Raw genomic sequence first — 20,065 nt, 5'->3', positions numbered from 1 at the left:
TATTTAAAAAATTGATAAAAAAGAAAATTACGAAATTAATTTTACAAATCAGCAGGCAAACTAATTAGTGCATAAGCGAGAAAGAACAATGAAGTGTTTTACATCACTCAATAGTAAAACTAATTAAAACAATTCTTGTCTGCTTAATTAGACATTAGAAAAAAATTATTTCAATTTTTTTATTTCTAAATTTTTCCAGACTTTATTATTATTTTTTTTTTGTAAATTATCTCTTCTTTTTCTTTTCAGTGATCTAGAGCACGCGATGACAACTTTTGATTAGTGGCCTATCAAAAGAATGGTATCAATTTTAATATATTAATATTTTATGATACAATAAAATATAAACTGTATTTTTTATTATAATTTTAAGAATTATTCAGCAACAGAAAACCTACAAAATTGATATATTATTGTTGTTATTTTTAAACATTTATATCTGAAATTTTTACATATTTAAAGACTAAAAAGCTCAGTCATTTCGAAGCTTAGCTTTATAATATAATCTATTTATGTTAAAGAAATTTTGAAAAAAATGTTTCTAAATGTTAAGATATAAATCAGCTTCCTTATGCTAGAACCGTTTCTAAAAATAGAATTTCATCTTTAAACGGGCGTAGAAATTTATTTTAATTCTACGCATTTCCGCATCGTTTAACATAAAAGATGACGTTAATGAGTAAAATTATACTGCTAATGATTTCTGTTTAAGATAAACATCTTATTAAGTAAATTATAAGTAGTATTTTCAGGCATTGAAAGTGTTAAGGGGCATTTTGATCCGATCAGCGATAAAGCGAGAATATCGCGTAAGTTAAAGCGATTCTTTTATCCTAGTTTTTTCTGTGATTTAAGTACCTGAAAAAGAAATATTTCCCACCCCAAAAAATCGAAATCAAAGAAATATTGTTTATATTTTAAAGATGTTTTCTGGCATCATTCCAAAAACATTACCTTTAGTCCAGAGATAGAGAGAGACTGTTTGTCGCCAGCGATTCAAAAAATCGATACCGAGCAAATTCAAGTTTTTTTTTTAAGTTCATCAAACCTAAATTTGAAGATTCATTTAGCATAAAAGAAGGCATTATATCATACAGAAATTACATAAATTGAATGTTATATTTTTTTAATTAATTGAATCACTCTGTTTCTAATAAAGATAAAGCTTATGGATGTAATTTGCATCCTTTAAATTGATTGTTACACCCGATGCATTGCGATGAGCGAAGGTTTTATTGCTAAGAAAAAGCTCTAAATTTATATAATATAAATTTACATTGATTAAAATTTAATAAAGGAATAAGAACATTTATAAAATAATTTTAAAAAATTAGATTTTAAAGCAAGCTTAAGCGTGAAAAAAAAGACATTGATATGGGATATGTGAAGTTATGCTTTCGAGATTTTTTAAGGATTTATAAACATCTTTGCTGTAAATTTTAGCTGTTGTGAGATTTTAAAAAATAAGTTTTAAAACGCAATTTTTTAAGTTGGAAAAAAGACAATTCCAATTTTTAAAATCTCGCCAAGGCGATTTTTCTAACAATATTTCAATTCCTTAGACTTACCAAAAATAGAAAATAGAAAAGAATTATATGCAGTGAAACAATATATCGATTGTTTAAGATATAAATAAATAAAATATCTATATTCTTTCAAAATAAACAAGTTAATGTTAGTATCTTTTGATTGTATTTTAATAAACATCTGCATTAAAAATAATATTTTAATAACTATCAGTATATTACCTATAATAAAATAACGAAGGTGTTTAACTGTCTAAATGTCACATTAATGTATATTTATTTACATGGCACATCACTCTAAAGACCCGAAGATTAAAGTTGAATCTGTTGTTATATATCATTGTTAAGTTACAGACCGTTATAATGATTTATCTATGGATAATTAGTAATTATGCTGTAAGCTAGATTTACAAGAAATCCCAAATGACAATATATCTTTGCTGCATAAAAGTTTTAACCTTTATCATCTTATTATTTAGATTGAGGTCTGTTTATGATGCTATAATTTCGAATTTTTATCTGGATTGAACGTCGTAAAAATTCTTGATCATTTATTGCAGCACCAAATAAATTTATGAATAAAATTATTATGTCTTGTTGTCATTGTTATTCTTACACTTCAGGCAAATAAAATAATAGAAAATAAATTGCGTGCCATAAAATTGTAATTTGCGTACGAAATTGTGATAGTTACATTTTAAAGTGTTATTATTTTGTTTAGAAGTTATTACAGTTATCTCTACACGTTCGACATATATTACGCTTGACAGTACAGGAGTAATAATCTGTTTCGTGGTTTGCATTATGCAGAATATTCCATGAATTTTCTATATCCTGCATAAAAATATGATTTCATGCGCATTTTAATGGATTCTATCAAAGAATATTTCATATGTTTGAGCATTACAAGTATAATTTAATTTATAAAATGTTACTTAAAGCCATAGGTGCAATTGAGGCTTTGTTTGAGTCGTTGTTTTATACACATAACTAACTACAAATGATAAACAATTAATATAGACATTTGGAATTATATTTCTAAATTTTTCCTTAATAAGATAAATTAATATATTATATATATTTCCATAAATTAGAAGAGTAATATTCAACACTCTCATAAAAAAGATCGTTTATAATTGAGATATAACATATAAAAATAGATGAATTAATTTCAAATTTGTACAGATCAATAAAATGAATGTTGCATATAATTAATTCACATCGTTACTAGTAGAAAATTAAGAGCTTTAAACGAAATTTATAAATCAGGAAGAGAAATTATCAATTCAAACATAAACGGAAACGTTCCATTTCCCAGTGATAGATAATGCGAATTACATTCTGGAATGGTTTCGTAGGACGTACGAGACAAATGAATATCAAACCTGCATTCTTTTCCTTTCAATTATGATTGTGATAAGCAAGAAAACTCATTTCTAATGTAATTTTCCTAGACACGTATCTTACTACACCGATCTAGGATAAATGTTAATCAAGTTATATTAGATTAAGGATTTAAGTTTATTGAATAATGATGATGTTGGTTTTATCCGTGTCATGTTGAGTGACAAATAAGATCCGATCAATTCTGTAAAAAAACTATAAAAAAAGAATTGTTTTCTTTTATTTTTCAGAATTAATAGCATCCTTCGTAAAACTATAGTAAATAACTTTCTTAGAAGCAAATGATAAAAAATTATCAAAGGTAAAAATAGAGGAAAGAAGTCAACTGTAACTATGTCCCAAAGGTAAATTAAGCTTGACTTTCATTTCCAGTTTTCTTACAATAAAAAATAATTGCTTTAAACTCACTTTATAATAATATAATACAAGTAATTTGCAATTAATAATTAAATATATATAATTTTTAATACAAAATGTGTAACTAAGTTAAGTAGACGAAGTGTTTGTTCAATAATTATTTTTCCTAATTGTTTGTATCATATATTACATTTCCAGTAATCAAATTAAAAGAAGAAACAATAATTTTCTATTTGTTTAAAACATTTTGATTAAATTATCATTAAATTAAAAGTACACAATTTACTTATTTTAAAATGATTCGTGATTTTTTAACGCTTTATTATTAATTACATTCATCTGTAATGTCATTTTACGAATCGTAATTTATTAAAATCAAAACAGTATAACTTGATTTTAATAAATTAAAAATCTAAATTATGAATTTTCAATTAAAAAAACGTGATTTTATTAAATTAAAAAAGTGAAATGTGATTTTTGTATCGCTTTTATATACTTTTTAATAACTTATAAAACATTTTGTTTCAGTTTTCATTTTTTAATTATTTATAAATGAGTTAGGAGGTGCGTACTAGCCGCAAGAGGTACGGGCGAACTTTTAGTGAAGCTTGATAATTCTGTTTTGAGTGAATTGAAAACCCATAAGAAGCCGAAATATGACAATTTTAAAGAAGTGGTTATTTGTGAATAGACTTTCCTTGAGTTTAATTGTGTGTTTATTAATAATTGCTGGGATTGAGTCCAATCCAGGCCCTTTCCCTCGATCTCCACAACAAATACGTCAAGAAGATATGCAAAGAAGGGGACGAGGCAGACCTTGCAAGAATAAGCTTAAAGAAAAAGAAAGGCAATTGAACGATACAACTAGTGAAGATTATTATCAATTAGAGGATGTTTTTAATAAAAATAGTCCTGGGACCTCGAGAGCTACGAAAATTTACGACTACTTCGAAACTTCAAGAGAGTTAGGGCCACAAGTTCAGGAAGAGTCACAATTTGCATTGAAAGCAATATACGAGCTAATTCAAGATAAGTTCTCTCTTCTTCATACGGAACTACAAGGAATTAGAGCAGAAATCATTGCTTTGAAAGAAGAAAATAAATATTTTCATGGAGAATTGTCAAAATTATCCCAAAAAGTAAAAGAATTAGAGGAAATAATTGCCAATTGAAAGGTATGTTAGAATTTGAAATAGACCAGCTAGCTAACGTGAGAAATAATAATAGCATTATAGTTATAAACTTTCAGTTCAACTCGACTGATCGTGTAAAAGAAATTAATCAGTTTATAAAAAAGGACTTGGGAATAATTAATAGTCACATAGAAGGAGTGGTTAGATTAACCAACAGTGAAATCCAAACCCATAGTGAAAATATTATTGGGGTCCGTATATAATAGGAATCTGATTATTGATGGAATTCTGGAAAAAGAAAGGAGACTTCAATAATAAAGTGAAGGAAAAGATAATAGTTACTTCAGATTTATGCATGAGATCCAGAATGAGAAGAAAAAAAATTATTGGCAATAATTAAAGAAGAAAAACACAATGGGAATAGAATTATTATAAAAGATGATTATTATATTAAAGACAACATAAAATATGCATATGATATTAATCTAGATAAAATAGTCCAATTGAATGATTTTTCGAGAAGGAATTGATCGTCATCATAGTTCTGATTATGGCTAGATAGAAGAAATAATAGTTAGTTTGAATGTTTAAATGCTAAAACTATGGTAATAGAAAAATTGAAACAGATTTGGCCCACACTTATTCCTTAGAAAAAACTTTAATAATGATTATCATAAGTTAGGGGATCGAAAAAATATCAACTATTCCACCGAAGTCATTATATCAAGAACATAATTGATATATTTCTCCTGAATTCTGCCAATCTTAAGATTGTTCTAATCTGTCGAAATCTTGTGTGGTATAATATAATTTCAGAACCTTATATAGCAACTGATATGTTTCAGAATTTACCATTAAATTTCTCCACCTGGCTAAGATTTAATAATAAGAAGATAATTCAATAATAATAATAATAATAATTATCTTGCAGTTGGTGCTATCCTAGATGTAGGGGTTTTTATCCCCCAAAAATTATAAGTGTCGTTTTATAGCGAGACACTACTGTTACGAAATAGATATAACCTCCGTACGACGAACAAGATCAACAATGAAATACTAACTAAGCATTTTGTACGTGGAAAAAATTACAATTTGATGATAATTTGAATAATTTAAAATAAATTTTTTAGTTATGTAATATGATATAATATATCAAATACATATGTTTGCAGTATTGCAAATATATATCAATGTTGAACAAATTAGATATTATTATAAGATGTCAATATTTTATAATTATTAAATAACAAAATCAACTATGTTGGTATCAACTGATTCTCCCCCTTGTAACAGGTATACCCTATTACAATAAACTTTACTTACTACTATACTACTAACTACTACTACTACTACTACTACTACTACTACTAAATGAGTTAGGTAAATTTTTTAGAAAATTTATTTTGTGACATTTTTTTTGTACTCCATACTTGATTTATTCGCTTTGAAAATTAATAAATGCATATAATGTCATTATAATATAACATTGAATAGATTATTTTTATATATATTTAAAAGGGTTACTTTTACAAAAAAAAAGGTCAAATAACTATCTTGAATTTCGTTTATAAATTTACATATTCTTGACTTATTGTACTAAAAAACATAAAAATAAGTAAATATTATAAACAAGTACTGGACTATTTTTATAATATTTAATTTAATTTTCGTTAAATTAAGAATATATTTTAAAATTAAGAATTTTAAAATTTATTTGCAATTAAATATTACACATTTGATTTTCATTATTATTAAATTGTTGTTGATGCATTTATTTGAAGGTTTGAAGATGAAGATTTTGCATTGATCATCTTTAAAATAATTATCATCAATTATAATAATGAAAATTTATGAGTAATACATTCATATTTAATTAAATATTACACATTTAATTTTCGTGACAAAATATAATAATGATAATATGCTGTAATAATATTGTAAAAATATTAAAAATTATTTGTAATTCTTTCACAATTCAAGTTTTTTAAATTGACAAAAAAGAAATATTTTTCAGTTTATCTTGTCTTTTCCCCATTTTTTCCCCACTGAATTTAAAGGAATATACCAAGCAACATTTTATATATTATATAGTCTTCTCACGAAATTTAGAAAAAATACCTTATTTTTCGAAAAATATTTTTTTTATAAATTCTATTTTAATTTAATCAATGTCGAATAAATTTACAAATAAATTGCAAAATATTCATAAAAACAACAAAAAATACAATTAATCTAGGAAATAATCGCGCTTTCTTCAGAATTCCTGATGTTTTTCTTATACAAGAAGTGTTATTTTCGCAAAAAATCGATATTAACAAATATATATTTCGAAAAATCCGGAACATTATTTGACTAGTTAAAACGTAATATTTTGTGTATATATATTTTTCTGTCTGTACGTGTGTCTGCTTTCGAATAATTTTTAATATATCCAACATTGAAAAACGCTTTTTAATTTATAAGTTTGTAATATTTTTCAATAGAATAAACAGTAAAGAACGACTGAGAAACAAAAACTATTGCATTTTTTTAAAAAAGAATAAAACGAAAGTATGGTAAATATTTTAGTTTCAACTTTGAACTATAATAAGTATAAATATAGGGAAATTTTTCATGAAAAATTTCCTGAAATATATAAAATTTAACATCGAAATGCTCTTACTCAGCTGTTGGATGAGAATGATAAACGAAAATTGTCTAACAGATAGTAGGATAGACAAATAAATTATTTGCAATATTGTATCCAATATTTTTCTTTATTTTTTTTTAAACTGGGTTTTCTATTTTTCTAAATAAATTTATTAATATAATATTTGATGACTAAACAGTAGTTTAATAATATAACAAGTCATTGTTATGATTACTAACATTTATACTTAATATATTTACATAATAGTAAACAATTTAAATTATAAACCTTGACATTCGTCTCATAAATTAAAGCTACTTTGTTATTTTACGAACTTTATTAGATCTCTTCAATTATTATATTATTATATAATTACAGGTTAAGTACTACTAATATCAACATTATGTACAAATTATAACATTCTCGAGATCTAAATTCAAATATTACCTAATTAATTGATGTTCATTTGTATTTTTGTGCATTTTATTTGTTATAAACGTTATTAGAAAGTTTATTATCCTCTTGTAACGAAGTTTACCTTTAATACAACAGATTTATAATTCGATATACAGTCGAACTTCGATTTAGCACCATCATTTGTTTGTCTGTGAAATTGGTACTAAATTAAGCGGTGCTAAACCGAAGTATAACAGTAAAAATTACGTATAATGAACAATCTTGTTACTCTTTTCTACTCATGCATATAGCAAACTCTCGATATAGTGAACTCTCAAAGGACTGCTAAATTGTAATAAGATTTAAGTGTTTGAAATCGCAATTTGCTGTTTGCAACGCAAAATTATATATTTAGTAGTTTAAAAGCTACCGAAGCGTCACTATTTAGAGGGTCCGGATTCGTTTGCAAATATTTATTGGCATTATATGGTAGAGGCTTTACTTAGAAAAGTGCTATATAGAAAGAAGTTCGACTTATTATGTTGAACAAAAAATTTTATAAAAATTGACAAAAAAAAAAAAAATTATTTTTAACAACTATTTTTTAGATTATTTATATTATTATTTTTTAATTCACTTTTATTGAATTAATAAGAATAAACTATTAACATTCAATAAATTATTTATTTATTTATTTATTTATTATTATGATTAAATGGAAAAAGTAAATTATTATAATAAGAATAATTACTAAAATATTTTATACTCTGATTTCCTCTTTATTAAAATCCATTTTCTTCACTAGTCATCACCGATATCTTCTTTTTTTTTTTTTTTTTTTTTTTTTTTTTTAAACTAAATGTTAGAATGTAGGAGAAAATTTTAATATTTTCAATAATTTAAATAATTTCTCCATATTGTGTATTTTACGTAGCAAATTTTATGTAATTTTACATTAAATATAACAATGTTAAAGCAAGCATTCTAATGCGTAATTTATTGTAAAAAATTTGCCTTAAAAATTTATTTAAAAGGCATAATTTATTAAAATATACTTCATAAAGCTTAGTTTTACAGCGATTTAATACATAAAAAGTTTAGTTTTGTAAAGTGTAATTTATTGCAATAAATTTATGTAAAGCATAACTTTTACGGTGTAATTTATCACACAAAAAAAAAAAAAAAATATTGTAAAACTTGTAATTCCTACTACAACAATGAATAAAGTCTTAATTTTACAATAATCTTTAATTCATTAAAACAAATAATAAATTTCGTCGATTTGTATGAATTTTGTACAGAAGATTCATATAAATCTTGCATTAAAGTAAACTTGTAACGCATAATTTTGTGCAAAGCATAGTTCTAGAGCGTAATTTATTGAAAAAAATCTTTTAAATTTGTAAAATATAATTTATTGTAAAAGATATTTATAAAATATATCACAAATGATTAATTTATTACGAAAACTTTTTTTTATAAATGTACAGTTACAAAGCGAAATTTTGTAGAGTTTCAGTTTTAGAACGTAATTTAATATGTAATTTATTGTAATAAATTTCAATAAATTTACGTAAAAGTATACTTTTTACAGCACAATTCAGTAATTTAATCCAATAAATGTAAAATAAACTTTTTTAAAACTTTATTTTATTTAACTTTTATAAAGAATTTAAAATTCTTTTTTATTAAAATAAATAATTTTATATATCAAATATTATATTAAATTTATAAAACAAACGTTGTAATGCGTAATTTAATCGTAAAATATATTATAAAATACACTTACAAAGCTTAATTTATTACAATATATTTATAAAACAACTTTAAAGCATAAATATTTAAATATATATATACAGTCAAACCTGTTTTTATGCGCTCTTTTTATGTGCGATTTTTATTTGTGCGATTTTTTTAATGCGAATTTTTAATTTGTGCGGTATAGTTGGCGACTAGTCTCGTGCGATTCGTCATGTCTCACGTTGACTTATTATAGCTAAATAAACTTATTATAGCATAAATGCACTTATTATAGTAATATTATTGCATGAATATGCGAAAAATGAAATAATTTACTTTTTAAGTCAACAAAACACCACCTGGACAAAAATATGTAAAACAGACGATAGACCAGACGATGCAGTCAAGTGCTGACATCTGTTGTCAATAAATTCTATTTCGTACGGTTTTGAGTTATTTTCTATGTGAGACTTTTTTTATGCGGTCCCTATTCACCGCATAAAAAAATTATTTTTTTAATTGTGTTGCGAAAACTATTATTTACAGCCATTCGTGAAGTTTTGTGAGATTTTTTTTAATGCGTTTTTTTTAATGCGGTCCCTATCCCCCGCATAAAAACAGGTTTGACTGTATTTAGTGTACGATTTATACAAGAATTTTTCAAAATAAATTAATAAAACATGTTTTTATTGCGTATATTATAATAAATTCTATAAAACTCGTAAATTTTATTTATTGTTTTATAGGATTTATAGTGTGTAGCAAAACGTAAATATAATGTTTTAAAACTTACATGTATTAACATACGTTATAAATTTTATATAAAAATATAAGTTAATATAAAAAACACTTTATAAAACATTTTTTTAACGATTTTAAACATTAAATTTGGGAAAAACTGGATAATATGAAGGATTTTTTCTCCTTCATTATTTAATAGTTTAGTTGAAACTAAGCAGTTTTACAAGAAAAATTAATTAAGCAGCCCTACACTTTAATAATACATGTAAGTATTTTGTTTGATTAAAAACAGTTTCAAAAATCTTAGAATAAACACTGTCTTACATAAGATCAATTGAGTTATTTTGTAAATGCTGACGTTAATGGAAACAATATCGATGAACGTAAAAAAACAAAATAACGTAAATTAAAAATGAAGTAAACTAATTGTAAACATTTATCCGTCGCGTGCAATTGTCTTTATAAAGGGATTCAATCTTCCACGAATTAATTATATGTAAAATTTAACCTTTTTCGTTTAGTAAATACAACTTTTTTCCTGTTATTGTTGCCGTTTTCTTTATATTTTCCACAGTTATTATTTTCAAATAAATAAATTTATGTGTCACGCTAAAGGCTGTTTACTCAGAATAATCCGAGATATAATTTTATTTTCTACAGAATTTAAATAATTAAATTCTTCCAAGATGATACTTTTAAAAACATAACGATCATGCGGTATTTATCTATAAAATATTCAGGAAAATATCTTTATTAATGGATAATTTTTATGGCTTTAAATAATTAAGTATCATCTTGGCATTTTTGCCAAGTTTAACATCAACGCTCGCTACGTTCAGAAAAGATGGTAAGCAGCCATTTTGATGAAGGAATTTGAACCTTTTTAAAGCACTTTTCAGATAAAGAAAGAAAGCCGAGTTCTAAATTAAATTCTTTCTTGGCTTTCTAGCTTTAGTATAAAAGAACGAAGCTATTCAATCACAAGCTTTTTCAAAATCTTATAAAACTTGTTGCTTCGAGAATTGACTATAGAAAAACCGATTAAAACAAAACCAAAATAAAATCGTAAAAGCATTTTTACCTCTATTTTATCTATAAGAATCTTTTCTAACTAAAAAAAAATTAATTTTTTTTAGATTTTTTAACGAAAATTTCACTTCATCTCTATGGAGGAAACTCGAATAAGTTCACGTTTAAAATGTATATCACAGACTACACGTACTTTCTGGAATTGCACTGGATATTCCTCAGAGAGTGCTTACCCACAAATCCACGAATGTCTTCTTCTATGGGAGTAATTTGGTACTGGCAAAGTCAACCCACTTCGTCTATCATCAGAGCGTTGTCTTTGAGTCGATAACATTGTCTACTTGGTAACTGACTTCAAAAACCGGACATGAAGGTGAGTCACGAAACTCAATATTACCTTATTTTATTCCGTATAGGCGTTCTGGGTACTTGATAATCGATTGATTACGTCAGATATACGCGTATGACGTCACCAGCTTATAACATTCAAGTGACAATAGACACCTTGCAACATCCAATCCATCTCTTTACATATTTGACAATTCCCTTGTCCTTATATCTGTTACAATTACGAAGCTATATTAAGTTACTGAAATTTGAAATTTGCATTATAACAACGTTTAATTTATTCAGCTTTTTTCCTTTATTTTTTACAGAAATTCCTCTCCTTTATACTTTCTTCATTAAGGACAAGACGTTTCAGCAGTTAGGATTTCATACCCTTTTATTGTTAGAAACATCTATTCAAGTATATCCTGGTATTAAAGAGAAAGAGCTCATATCAATGATAAAAAATGTTTTATTATTATAATAACAATAATAGGAGTAAAAAGTTTTTAAAATGTTTCTAAATCCGTTCTTACAAAAGTGAGATTTTTGAAAAATCGATCGTATCCACAGCGATAAGAAAGAAAGTATCACATCATATATATACATACATACACACACATATATATACAGGTATCATTAACTAGTCCTGTGACTGTAGGGATTGTTACCATGGCGACCCATCCCTTGTGGGTTTTACATAGATGCAGATTAAAGATAGGAAATTCCAAAGAGATTTCGTCATAACTAAAAATAAATGATGAATTAATTAATAAAAGTACAAGATTGAAATCAATATGGATATTCTATTAAAGAAGCAATCTTTATAGTTTTGCTTATAGGATAGACTACACCCTATACAATGACAGAAAAGTAATGGTAAAGGCTCTTATCGTGATTAATACTGCAAAAGGTCTATATGTGCGGGTTATTAATTTTTTACAACCTGGATAGGTTGTAGTAGTAAATTTCGACTATAACATTCTCCTTTTTTTCCTCTTAGATGCTCTTCTTTTGAGATAGTTCTTCATCTAAATTTATGCGAGAATTTTCTTGCTGTATTGATAATAGAGACTGTAATTCCTATTAGATGTTGTACTAATGATCGAAATTAAATAAATAATTAAGTTATTACAGTCGAATTACTCTTTTATAAATTGCTAAATCAATGTAATAAGCCATACAATGATTATTCTATCAGCTTTTTGGAGTGATGTTTAAATTACATTTAAGTTACACGAACTTCAGATGTTTTTTAGTATTTTTATACATTTAAAATATAAGGAAGCAACTTTTAAAATTTACTTTTCATAATTCAAACGCAATTTAAAATTTTATAAAAAGAAAAATATTTAATAAGACACGAATGTTTAAAATTTCATTAAAGTTTGGTTTTAAGGAAACTCCGAATCTCTAGTAATTTAATATATATTTATTAAGTAAAATATAAAATTTTCTAACTTTTTCAATATTTTTGTCGATTTTATTTCTAGGAATGATTAATTGATCGTAAGAAGATGTGGAAAGTTGATTGTAAATATAAAATACTGTGTTTAAATATTAGACTATTAAAAAAAAAGCATTTTAAATCCCATACATGCATATAATAATACTTTTATACACATAATACAGGGCTCATAGATTAATACATATACTTTTATTCAAGTTCGCAACTAGAAGGGGCAGTATTGGCTCGTATAAAATTTTGAGCCACCCCTGTTTGTTGTTTCAAACAACGAAATTCTGTCATTTAAAATATATTTAACGTTTAAATTTCGAATATTTTTGTACTTTTTTGTACACATTATTTAATAGTTTATATCACATTATATTTAAACATTTTTCCGACCCTCCCCAAATTCCTATTTTCCTAGGTTACTCCGTAATCCCCAAACCTCCGTACGAGAGCCACCCCTACTATACTGGTATAGCTACGCCCTTGTTTGTATTTGTACAAACTGTACAAATACAAACAAGGGCTCATTTTGTATAGGCCTACCTTATTGGTATACAAAGTATATCAATAAGGTAGGCTTATACACATACACAAACACGCACACCTGGATACAAGATAAATACATATAATAGTAACAAGGATAGCAACCACATTAAAATACTACAATACTAACCCGGAACTAACTTTGAAATTTGTATTTTCCAATTTTTCTGAAGGTTTAAAATTATGAATAAAACTATTAATAACCTATGTAAGAGGTCAGGAAGTTAACAATATGTTTATGAATCTTAAAATTGGATTTAAACACAAAAGTTTAGATTATTAGAGAAGGATTAATTTGCTTTATTAATAATTCAAAACTGTTATCTATAAATATCACTTAGTGACGTACAAGATCCGAAAATAGCTTTACAAATGAAAGTTATAAAAATCGAGTTACAAAATCATTGAAGTCTCGACCAGCTACCGAATTGAATAAACAATTTATTTTATATCAATAAAGAAATAACTTTCGATTTAAACAAAATATGAGAAATTTTAAAATTTTCATTTATAAAAATTAAATTAAAATTAAAATATTTACATTTCAAACCAGGAAAATTTAGTATCTTGTTAAAAATCTAGACATTATAAAGCGTTATATAATTAATTCATATATGTTAATCATTTATTTTAAATGATACATAACTCGTAAAGTGAGACGATACTTTATATTTACATCTTTAAATATCCCACAGGAGTATTCTAACCATTAAATATTTTCTCACTCTTAACACGTTTAAAACTTTAAATCAACATCAAACATTTTAATTTAAAAAATAAATAAATAAATAAAAATAATTAACGCCAACACATTAGTATTTAATCAAACGTTAGATAAAGTCAGCCAGTTAAAAATTTGTTCATTTAAAATCGATATAAATTTATTTTTTTAACTACGATAAAAAAATTTTATCGAAATTAATTTATCTTCGATTTAATAAATTAATCATATTTTTAAACACGTTTTCCGCCTGACAGACTTATCTAAATTTAAAAGTATAAAAATAAAAAAGTTTGCACGGATGATTGAGTGGTCAAGAGGTCAAGACATTGGATGTCTATCTACAAGAGGGTCGTGATTAATTACAGTTAATGAATGGAGTATTGTTTCATTCTAGGAAGAGTAGCAGTTATTAGCCATTTTTAACTACAGAAAAAGAAGCTAGAGTTGAAATAATTAAAGGAAAATATTAAATTTACTTAATTTTAATCCTTTTAGATACCCGATTTATTTATTTTTCTTACATTAACTCGTGACACAATGAAGATTGGCATTGTTAATTTTATTGTTTGTACAGTTAAAATACTTTTCTAAACATAGTTAGTTATCGAATTACTAGGCTTTCACCTGATGTTTCTTGTTAGATTTTTTTATAAACATATATATTTATACATAGTCTAACCCTTGTTTGAGAAGACAGAAATATTTCTGGATAAGTTCCTGAATACAAAATTTGGCCCTCACCCATTTGAACGATATTGGCCTAATGTAAAGTGGGTTAAGTCTACCGCACACAACGTAAACAGATGTTAAAATGTCGAAAGAAAATTATTCTTGTACGCTTAATTAATGCATTAACTCGTTATAACGAGTCTCACTGTAGTGAAGCTGTGCAGAATAATTACTAAAATGTATCCTTTTTTTTCTTTTCTTTTTTTTTTTAGAGTGTAGTTATAATTAAGGATCGAAAGTTATGGATTGTTATTTCAATCAGATTGACATTTGAGTAACTACTGAACAGGTTCAAGATAAGGAAAAAAAAAATACATAAAGAGATCAAAGTGAAGCGCAATCATTAACTACTTTTAAATAATAACAGAAGTCGAAGCGAAAGACGTTTAACGATCGACAGCTAAGTATTATGTTACTTAGAAGGTTTTTCATAGTCTCGACGTTATATTTTGCTATTTTTTTAGTCATTTTAACACCGAAATTTTCGAGAAAATGAAGTGAATTTAACTCATTAAACGAACCTTAATTGATCAATGAGTTTATAATTGGAAGGGAGTGACCCAAGAGGGGTTTAAATTCCACTCTCTTAGATAAGGAAACAAACAATTCATACTATAGACCTTCAGTTAAAGTTCTATTTTAAACATTTTACACGATTAAATACGATTTCGTCTCTTTCTTTTTCTTTTTTATTTTCGTGTTTTAATTGTAATATCGCTCGAAGCGAAAGTCGAAAAATAAAAATAAACAACTTTAAATGGTAAATATTTAACACGCTCTTGCATAAATTTTAGAAAATTTCTGTTTACTCTGGCAATTCAGAATTTAATTTTAACTAAAATTAAATTAATTTAAGATGTAAAAGTGGCGATAATTATTCGCATATATTTAAGAATTCTGGTAAATTTAAGATTTTCAAATTGATATGATAGCTTCCGGATGATTTATATTGTTTCTTTTCTTTAAATTTGTAAAGGATTTACAAGATTATGTTGCCAGCAAGCCTTATCATCTTCGAGCTTTATTTTTTAAATAAAAATGATGATGATCAGTTTAGTCGTGAGCACACGCACACAACATAACGTGCTTTATCTCATTCCCAATCCAGACACGATCAGGGAAAACATTTATTTGCTTACCTATCAAAATAACTATTTAATTTTCTTTTAAAATACAAATTTAACGACTGATAAAATTAGAAAATAATATTTCACTGTTTTAAAAATCAATTTCAAGTCCATAAGCCGCTATATGATACTAACAAAACACGAATCTGAGATGATCATATTTTTTACAAATGTATTTACTTATTTGTAATTGAGTTTTCCAACGAGTAGGTCGCAAACCACATTTATAGTTACTTTCACAGTTTTATAGATGGGAAAAGGAGTTTACAATTGAAAAAGTTGGGAGAAATAGGGAAAATTTTGAGTCTAGACCTTTCCATTGATTAGTATTGTTGATTTATGAAGAAAATTGTCATAATACTGTATGTAGCCTAAGTTGAGTTGCTTAATATTGCATTCCTGGTAGAATTATTCTGACACAAATTAGTAATATCAGACATTGTTATTTAGGAAATATGTCGAGTTGTCTTGATATTGTTTTCGGATCAATAACAGAATTTTCTTTAAATTTTTTCTACATCCCTTATTTGTCTATAATCTACAAGAATGCCCTCATTTGTCTAACTTTGCTTAGAAATTTTATATATGAAACAGATATTGCTGTAGACTTATGAATAGTGTAAAGTTACTGAACATTTATATATCCAACAAACGATTTGGGATGGTTTGATGATCAGAAACGTAGTTTGAGGGTGTAAATATATTAATAATAATATTCATATTCATAATATCACAATAGCTTCATAAAACTAGGAAAAAATATTCTAAGTGCAGACTTCGTATGCATAACTTAAGATTTATGATATTCATAGGATAGATAGGTAGGCCTAGAGAAAACACATAACTCATAAACAGCATTAAGTTATAGGAAACAATAACAATTTATTGTCGTGTTTAATAAAATTTTGACACGTGTTGCGTGGATGGAACCGAATCGTGGAGTGATATTGATACCTTACATTATAAGATGAACAGCTTTAGTATCTGCACTCGCTGCAATCCATTGTAGTTCATAAATTATACGGAAGGATAAAGAAAAGAGTCACAGGGACCATTACTCATCCATACAAAACAAAATGCTACCTCGAAGAAACAAGAGGAATGTAACACAGAAAACGAATTTTAGAATAGTTATGATCAATGAACCGGGAAATATATGCATAAAAAATTCGAATTAATTCACTTTTGAATCGAATCAATTTAAAATTTTTATATTACAATCGTACGGAAACTTAACATATTTTCTACTTTAAGTTTTTTTTAAAGTGGATAATAATATTTTTAAAATTAATTTTTAGAAAATATTACATTCGTTTTCTTGACTGTGCTCTTTAAAAAATTAGAATTTTCGGATAATCTAAGGATTAACGAGGCAAACGATGTAGAGATTCAAAGTGCCAACTGTCCTAATAAATCATATTCAAGCATTAAAACGCTTGTCAACCAAAAATGTCTTGGAACCAATCTATTTTGGCTGGTTATCTACTTCGAAAGAATGAGACATTAACAATGAAGCGAGTCAGTTAATATCCGTCTTAACTCTCTTCCGATCCCAAAAATACGTCATACTAAAGTTAAATAAATGTCAATTAATGCTTGTCATAAATTTTCGACATATGCTCTTTCTATTGAACATACAAAAAATATATTTATGACAATGTTTAGCGAATGTCGTGTAGACGATGGCTAAAAAAGTTGGATACGAAGAAACGGTCTTAAAAAGTGCAGTTTGAAAAAATTGATGCAGCAAATGGCTTTTTTAAAGCATTTAATTTAATTTATGGACGTCTACTTGTCGATTCTTCTTTTGTAATTTAGTATTCGAACTTTTTCAAAGCTATTCGATGGTATTTTTCTTTCGTACGTTATCAAAAATGGCGAATTTGGTTTCTTTTTATCGAAGGTTTACTATTAATTTTTGATTTTTTAAATAAAATAACAATGGTTATAGTAATGCTATTATTATTTCTGGCAATTTTTAATATAACTTAAAAATTTGTCGATTATTGTAGTGGCTAATGAGGACTATTTTCTATATATACCGGACTATGGACTACAGGATTCGTAACCGAAAATTTCCAGAAATCTATCGGTTCTAACGTTGATAACAATCAGAAAGAGATTTAAGAGTACTTAAACTAAACATTTATTACGTATTTAATGTACTACAAACGTTACTTGTTACGCTTTGCTAAAGGTTTTTCTTACGATAGAACTAGTACACGAGGGCAGTCAGCTGTTGTATTTTTACAACTCGCATTATCTAAAATAGCTAATGCGGCTTATTTTTGCATATACAGATATTGGTTTTTGGAGATGAGACGAGTTAGGTAGTTGGAAGTTGCGTCACGACGAGAGCCATTCTAAAACAGAGTGCAATCAAAGGATTAGAAGCGACTTTGTCTATTGTGAGGCGACAAGTTATTACAAATACAACTGTGTTGAAATATTAATGCTAGGAAAGTGCAGCAATCGATCCAACTACTCATACTGCAAATGGCGACTGCAGCTTATCAATTTACTTACTATTGGTTAATCAAAAACGCTCCATTCTAAAAATAACCGAAAGGTGTTAAAATTATTTCTGTATTTTTTTTTATGTTTACTGTTTGTGCCAATGCATTGAAACCCTTAACTGCCGTTTAAATTCTATGTTTTTAAATGAATAAAATAGTTGATGTTTCTTCTAGTAAACGGCTACCATATAATAAAACGAGTAAGTCGTCTTAAAGCTTCTGGCATTGTTTCAGGAAACAATGAATTCTAGAGCATTACCGCTTTTATTGTGGTTTTCCTGCACGTTTAGTAAGGCGCTGACGTCAGAAAATCCGACCCCAAACACACTCGCTCACAAGAAAAACTTTCTCACGAGTAGAAAATTGGTCCAATTGTAATCATTCAGCAATTGTTAAGTTTACGAGACCTCTTCCCTACTGTTAAAATAGGAATCTCGGATACAAATCTCATCGCTCTCAAGATGTAAATAAGTACACGTGACAAACGTCACCGTGTTTTATACGCACCCTTATCCAGTTTTAATACGTGCAAGGTTGAATTTATAACATTTATAAAGTTTGACAGGTACAGAGACACGTTTCGATCGATACAAAAATGCAAGTTGATTTTGTTTTTTTTTTAAATCTTGCTACAAGTTATCATATTATCCAACAATAAACATAATTCAAATCCCGCGGGAAGAAAAAATAACGTGTTTAAATGAAGTGTTTTAAGAGTCCCAAACACGAATTTCGCTCCGCGTGTGACGACACACCTTGTTTGTTTAAATTTAAATTTAATAAAGAAAGGAATAAGTGTTATCACTTACCGTAACACGTTGGCTAGTGTGTGACGTCGATTCCTGGAAACACTAGGGAAAGATTTGGCAGGCATCGAACAACCGACTTTACTGGGAGGTGGACGAGTTGCCATGACCAACTCGATCTACGAAGACCTCCTGACTGACTGGATGACGTGTGTAGCAGCATTCGCTTGGCGGCGCTACACACATACCCGACTGCTCACTTGCTTCTAACTTCATGTTAAAAGGTACATGTGCACCATCCCGTTCGACACTCCGAAACACACGAAAAAAATGATCCAAAAATCTGAAAAATTACAAGAGTCACTCGCTACACTTTCTCTCACCTCTGTGCCTATTCTGTGCCAAACTGATGCACACGAAAAGGCAGGGGTGTACACAAGATACACGTCGACTATATTTATACAGCTGACAGAATATAATTCAGTTCGTACTTTGTTCGTCCTAGTAGAAAAATCAATATGGCTTATTTTGCTTTTTTAATAAATATATTCGCATTTCCTTTCGGATTTATGATGTATTCTCCTCCTGTTTAGGGTCTAAAAATATAGTATAAATATTTAAAAATGGTTTCAACTCTCTGGCTCCTATGATTAATGAGTGTTAGAAGTGTCGAAGTATCGTGATATCTCCAGGATGCTATCCCTGGTGTTTAGGAAAGTGATAAATCGTGATTTTTTCACATTTTTTTTCCTCCGTTTTTTTTTCTTTGCTGATTGGAGTTAAAGTTACATTAATTAAGTCATCCTGAAGTGTTGTTTATTCTGCACGACTTCAATGTCACTCTGGCGAGTTAGCAAATGGCATAATTTTCTTTATCTTTCTGTTGTCTTTGGGGTGTTTTGTGATTAAATTACGTGTTTTCCCCTGCTTTTATCGATTCTA

At 26.9% G+C, this 20,065-nt stretch overlaps 1 protein-coding gene and 1 long non-coding RNA gene across 2 annotated transcripts in view; one reads left to right on the top strand and one right to left on the bottom strand.

The window, feature by feature from the left end:
• The window catches only part of LOC136973338 (3',5'-cyclic-AMP phosphodiesterase 4C-like), a 58,085-nt gene extending 38,633 nt beyond the window's left edge, over positions 1 to 19,452 (bottom strand). The window contains exon 1 of the mRNA XM_067268076.1: positions 19,187 to 19,452. Coding sequence (XP_067124177.1) covers positions 19,187 to 19,290 — 104 coding nt within the window. The 5' untranslated portion in view covers positions 19,291 to 19,452. The remainder of the gene's footprint in view (positions 1 to 19,186) is intronic.
• LOC136973345 (uncharacterized) lies at positions 250 to 11,847 on the top strand. Its single transcript, XR_010880478.1, has 4 exons — positions 250 to 301; positions 3,161 to 3,274; positions 11,099 to 11,328; positions 11,612 to 11,847. It is a non-coding gene; the product is annotated as an uncharacterized lncRNA (long non-coding RNA).
• Positions 19,453 to 20,065: the final 613 nt, after the last annotated feature.

This window comes from Centruroides vittatus, unplaced genomic scaffold (assembly GCF_030686945.1).
Source record: "Centruroides vittatus isolate TY-2023 unplaced genomic scaffold, ASM3068694v2 contig_3146, whole genome shotgun sequence".
In the NCBI taxonomy this organism is placed as follows: Eukaryota; Metazoa; Arthropoda; class Arachnida; order Scorpiones; family Buthidae; genus Centruroides; species Centruroides vittatus.
Note: the sequence above shows the minus strand (reverse complement) of the source record. Positions and strands in the feature narration are given on the sequence as shown.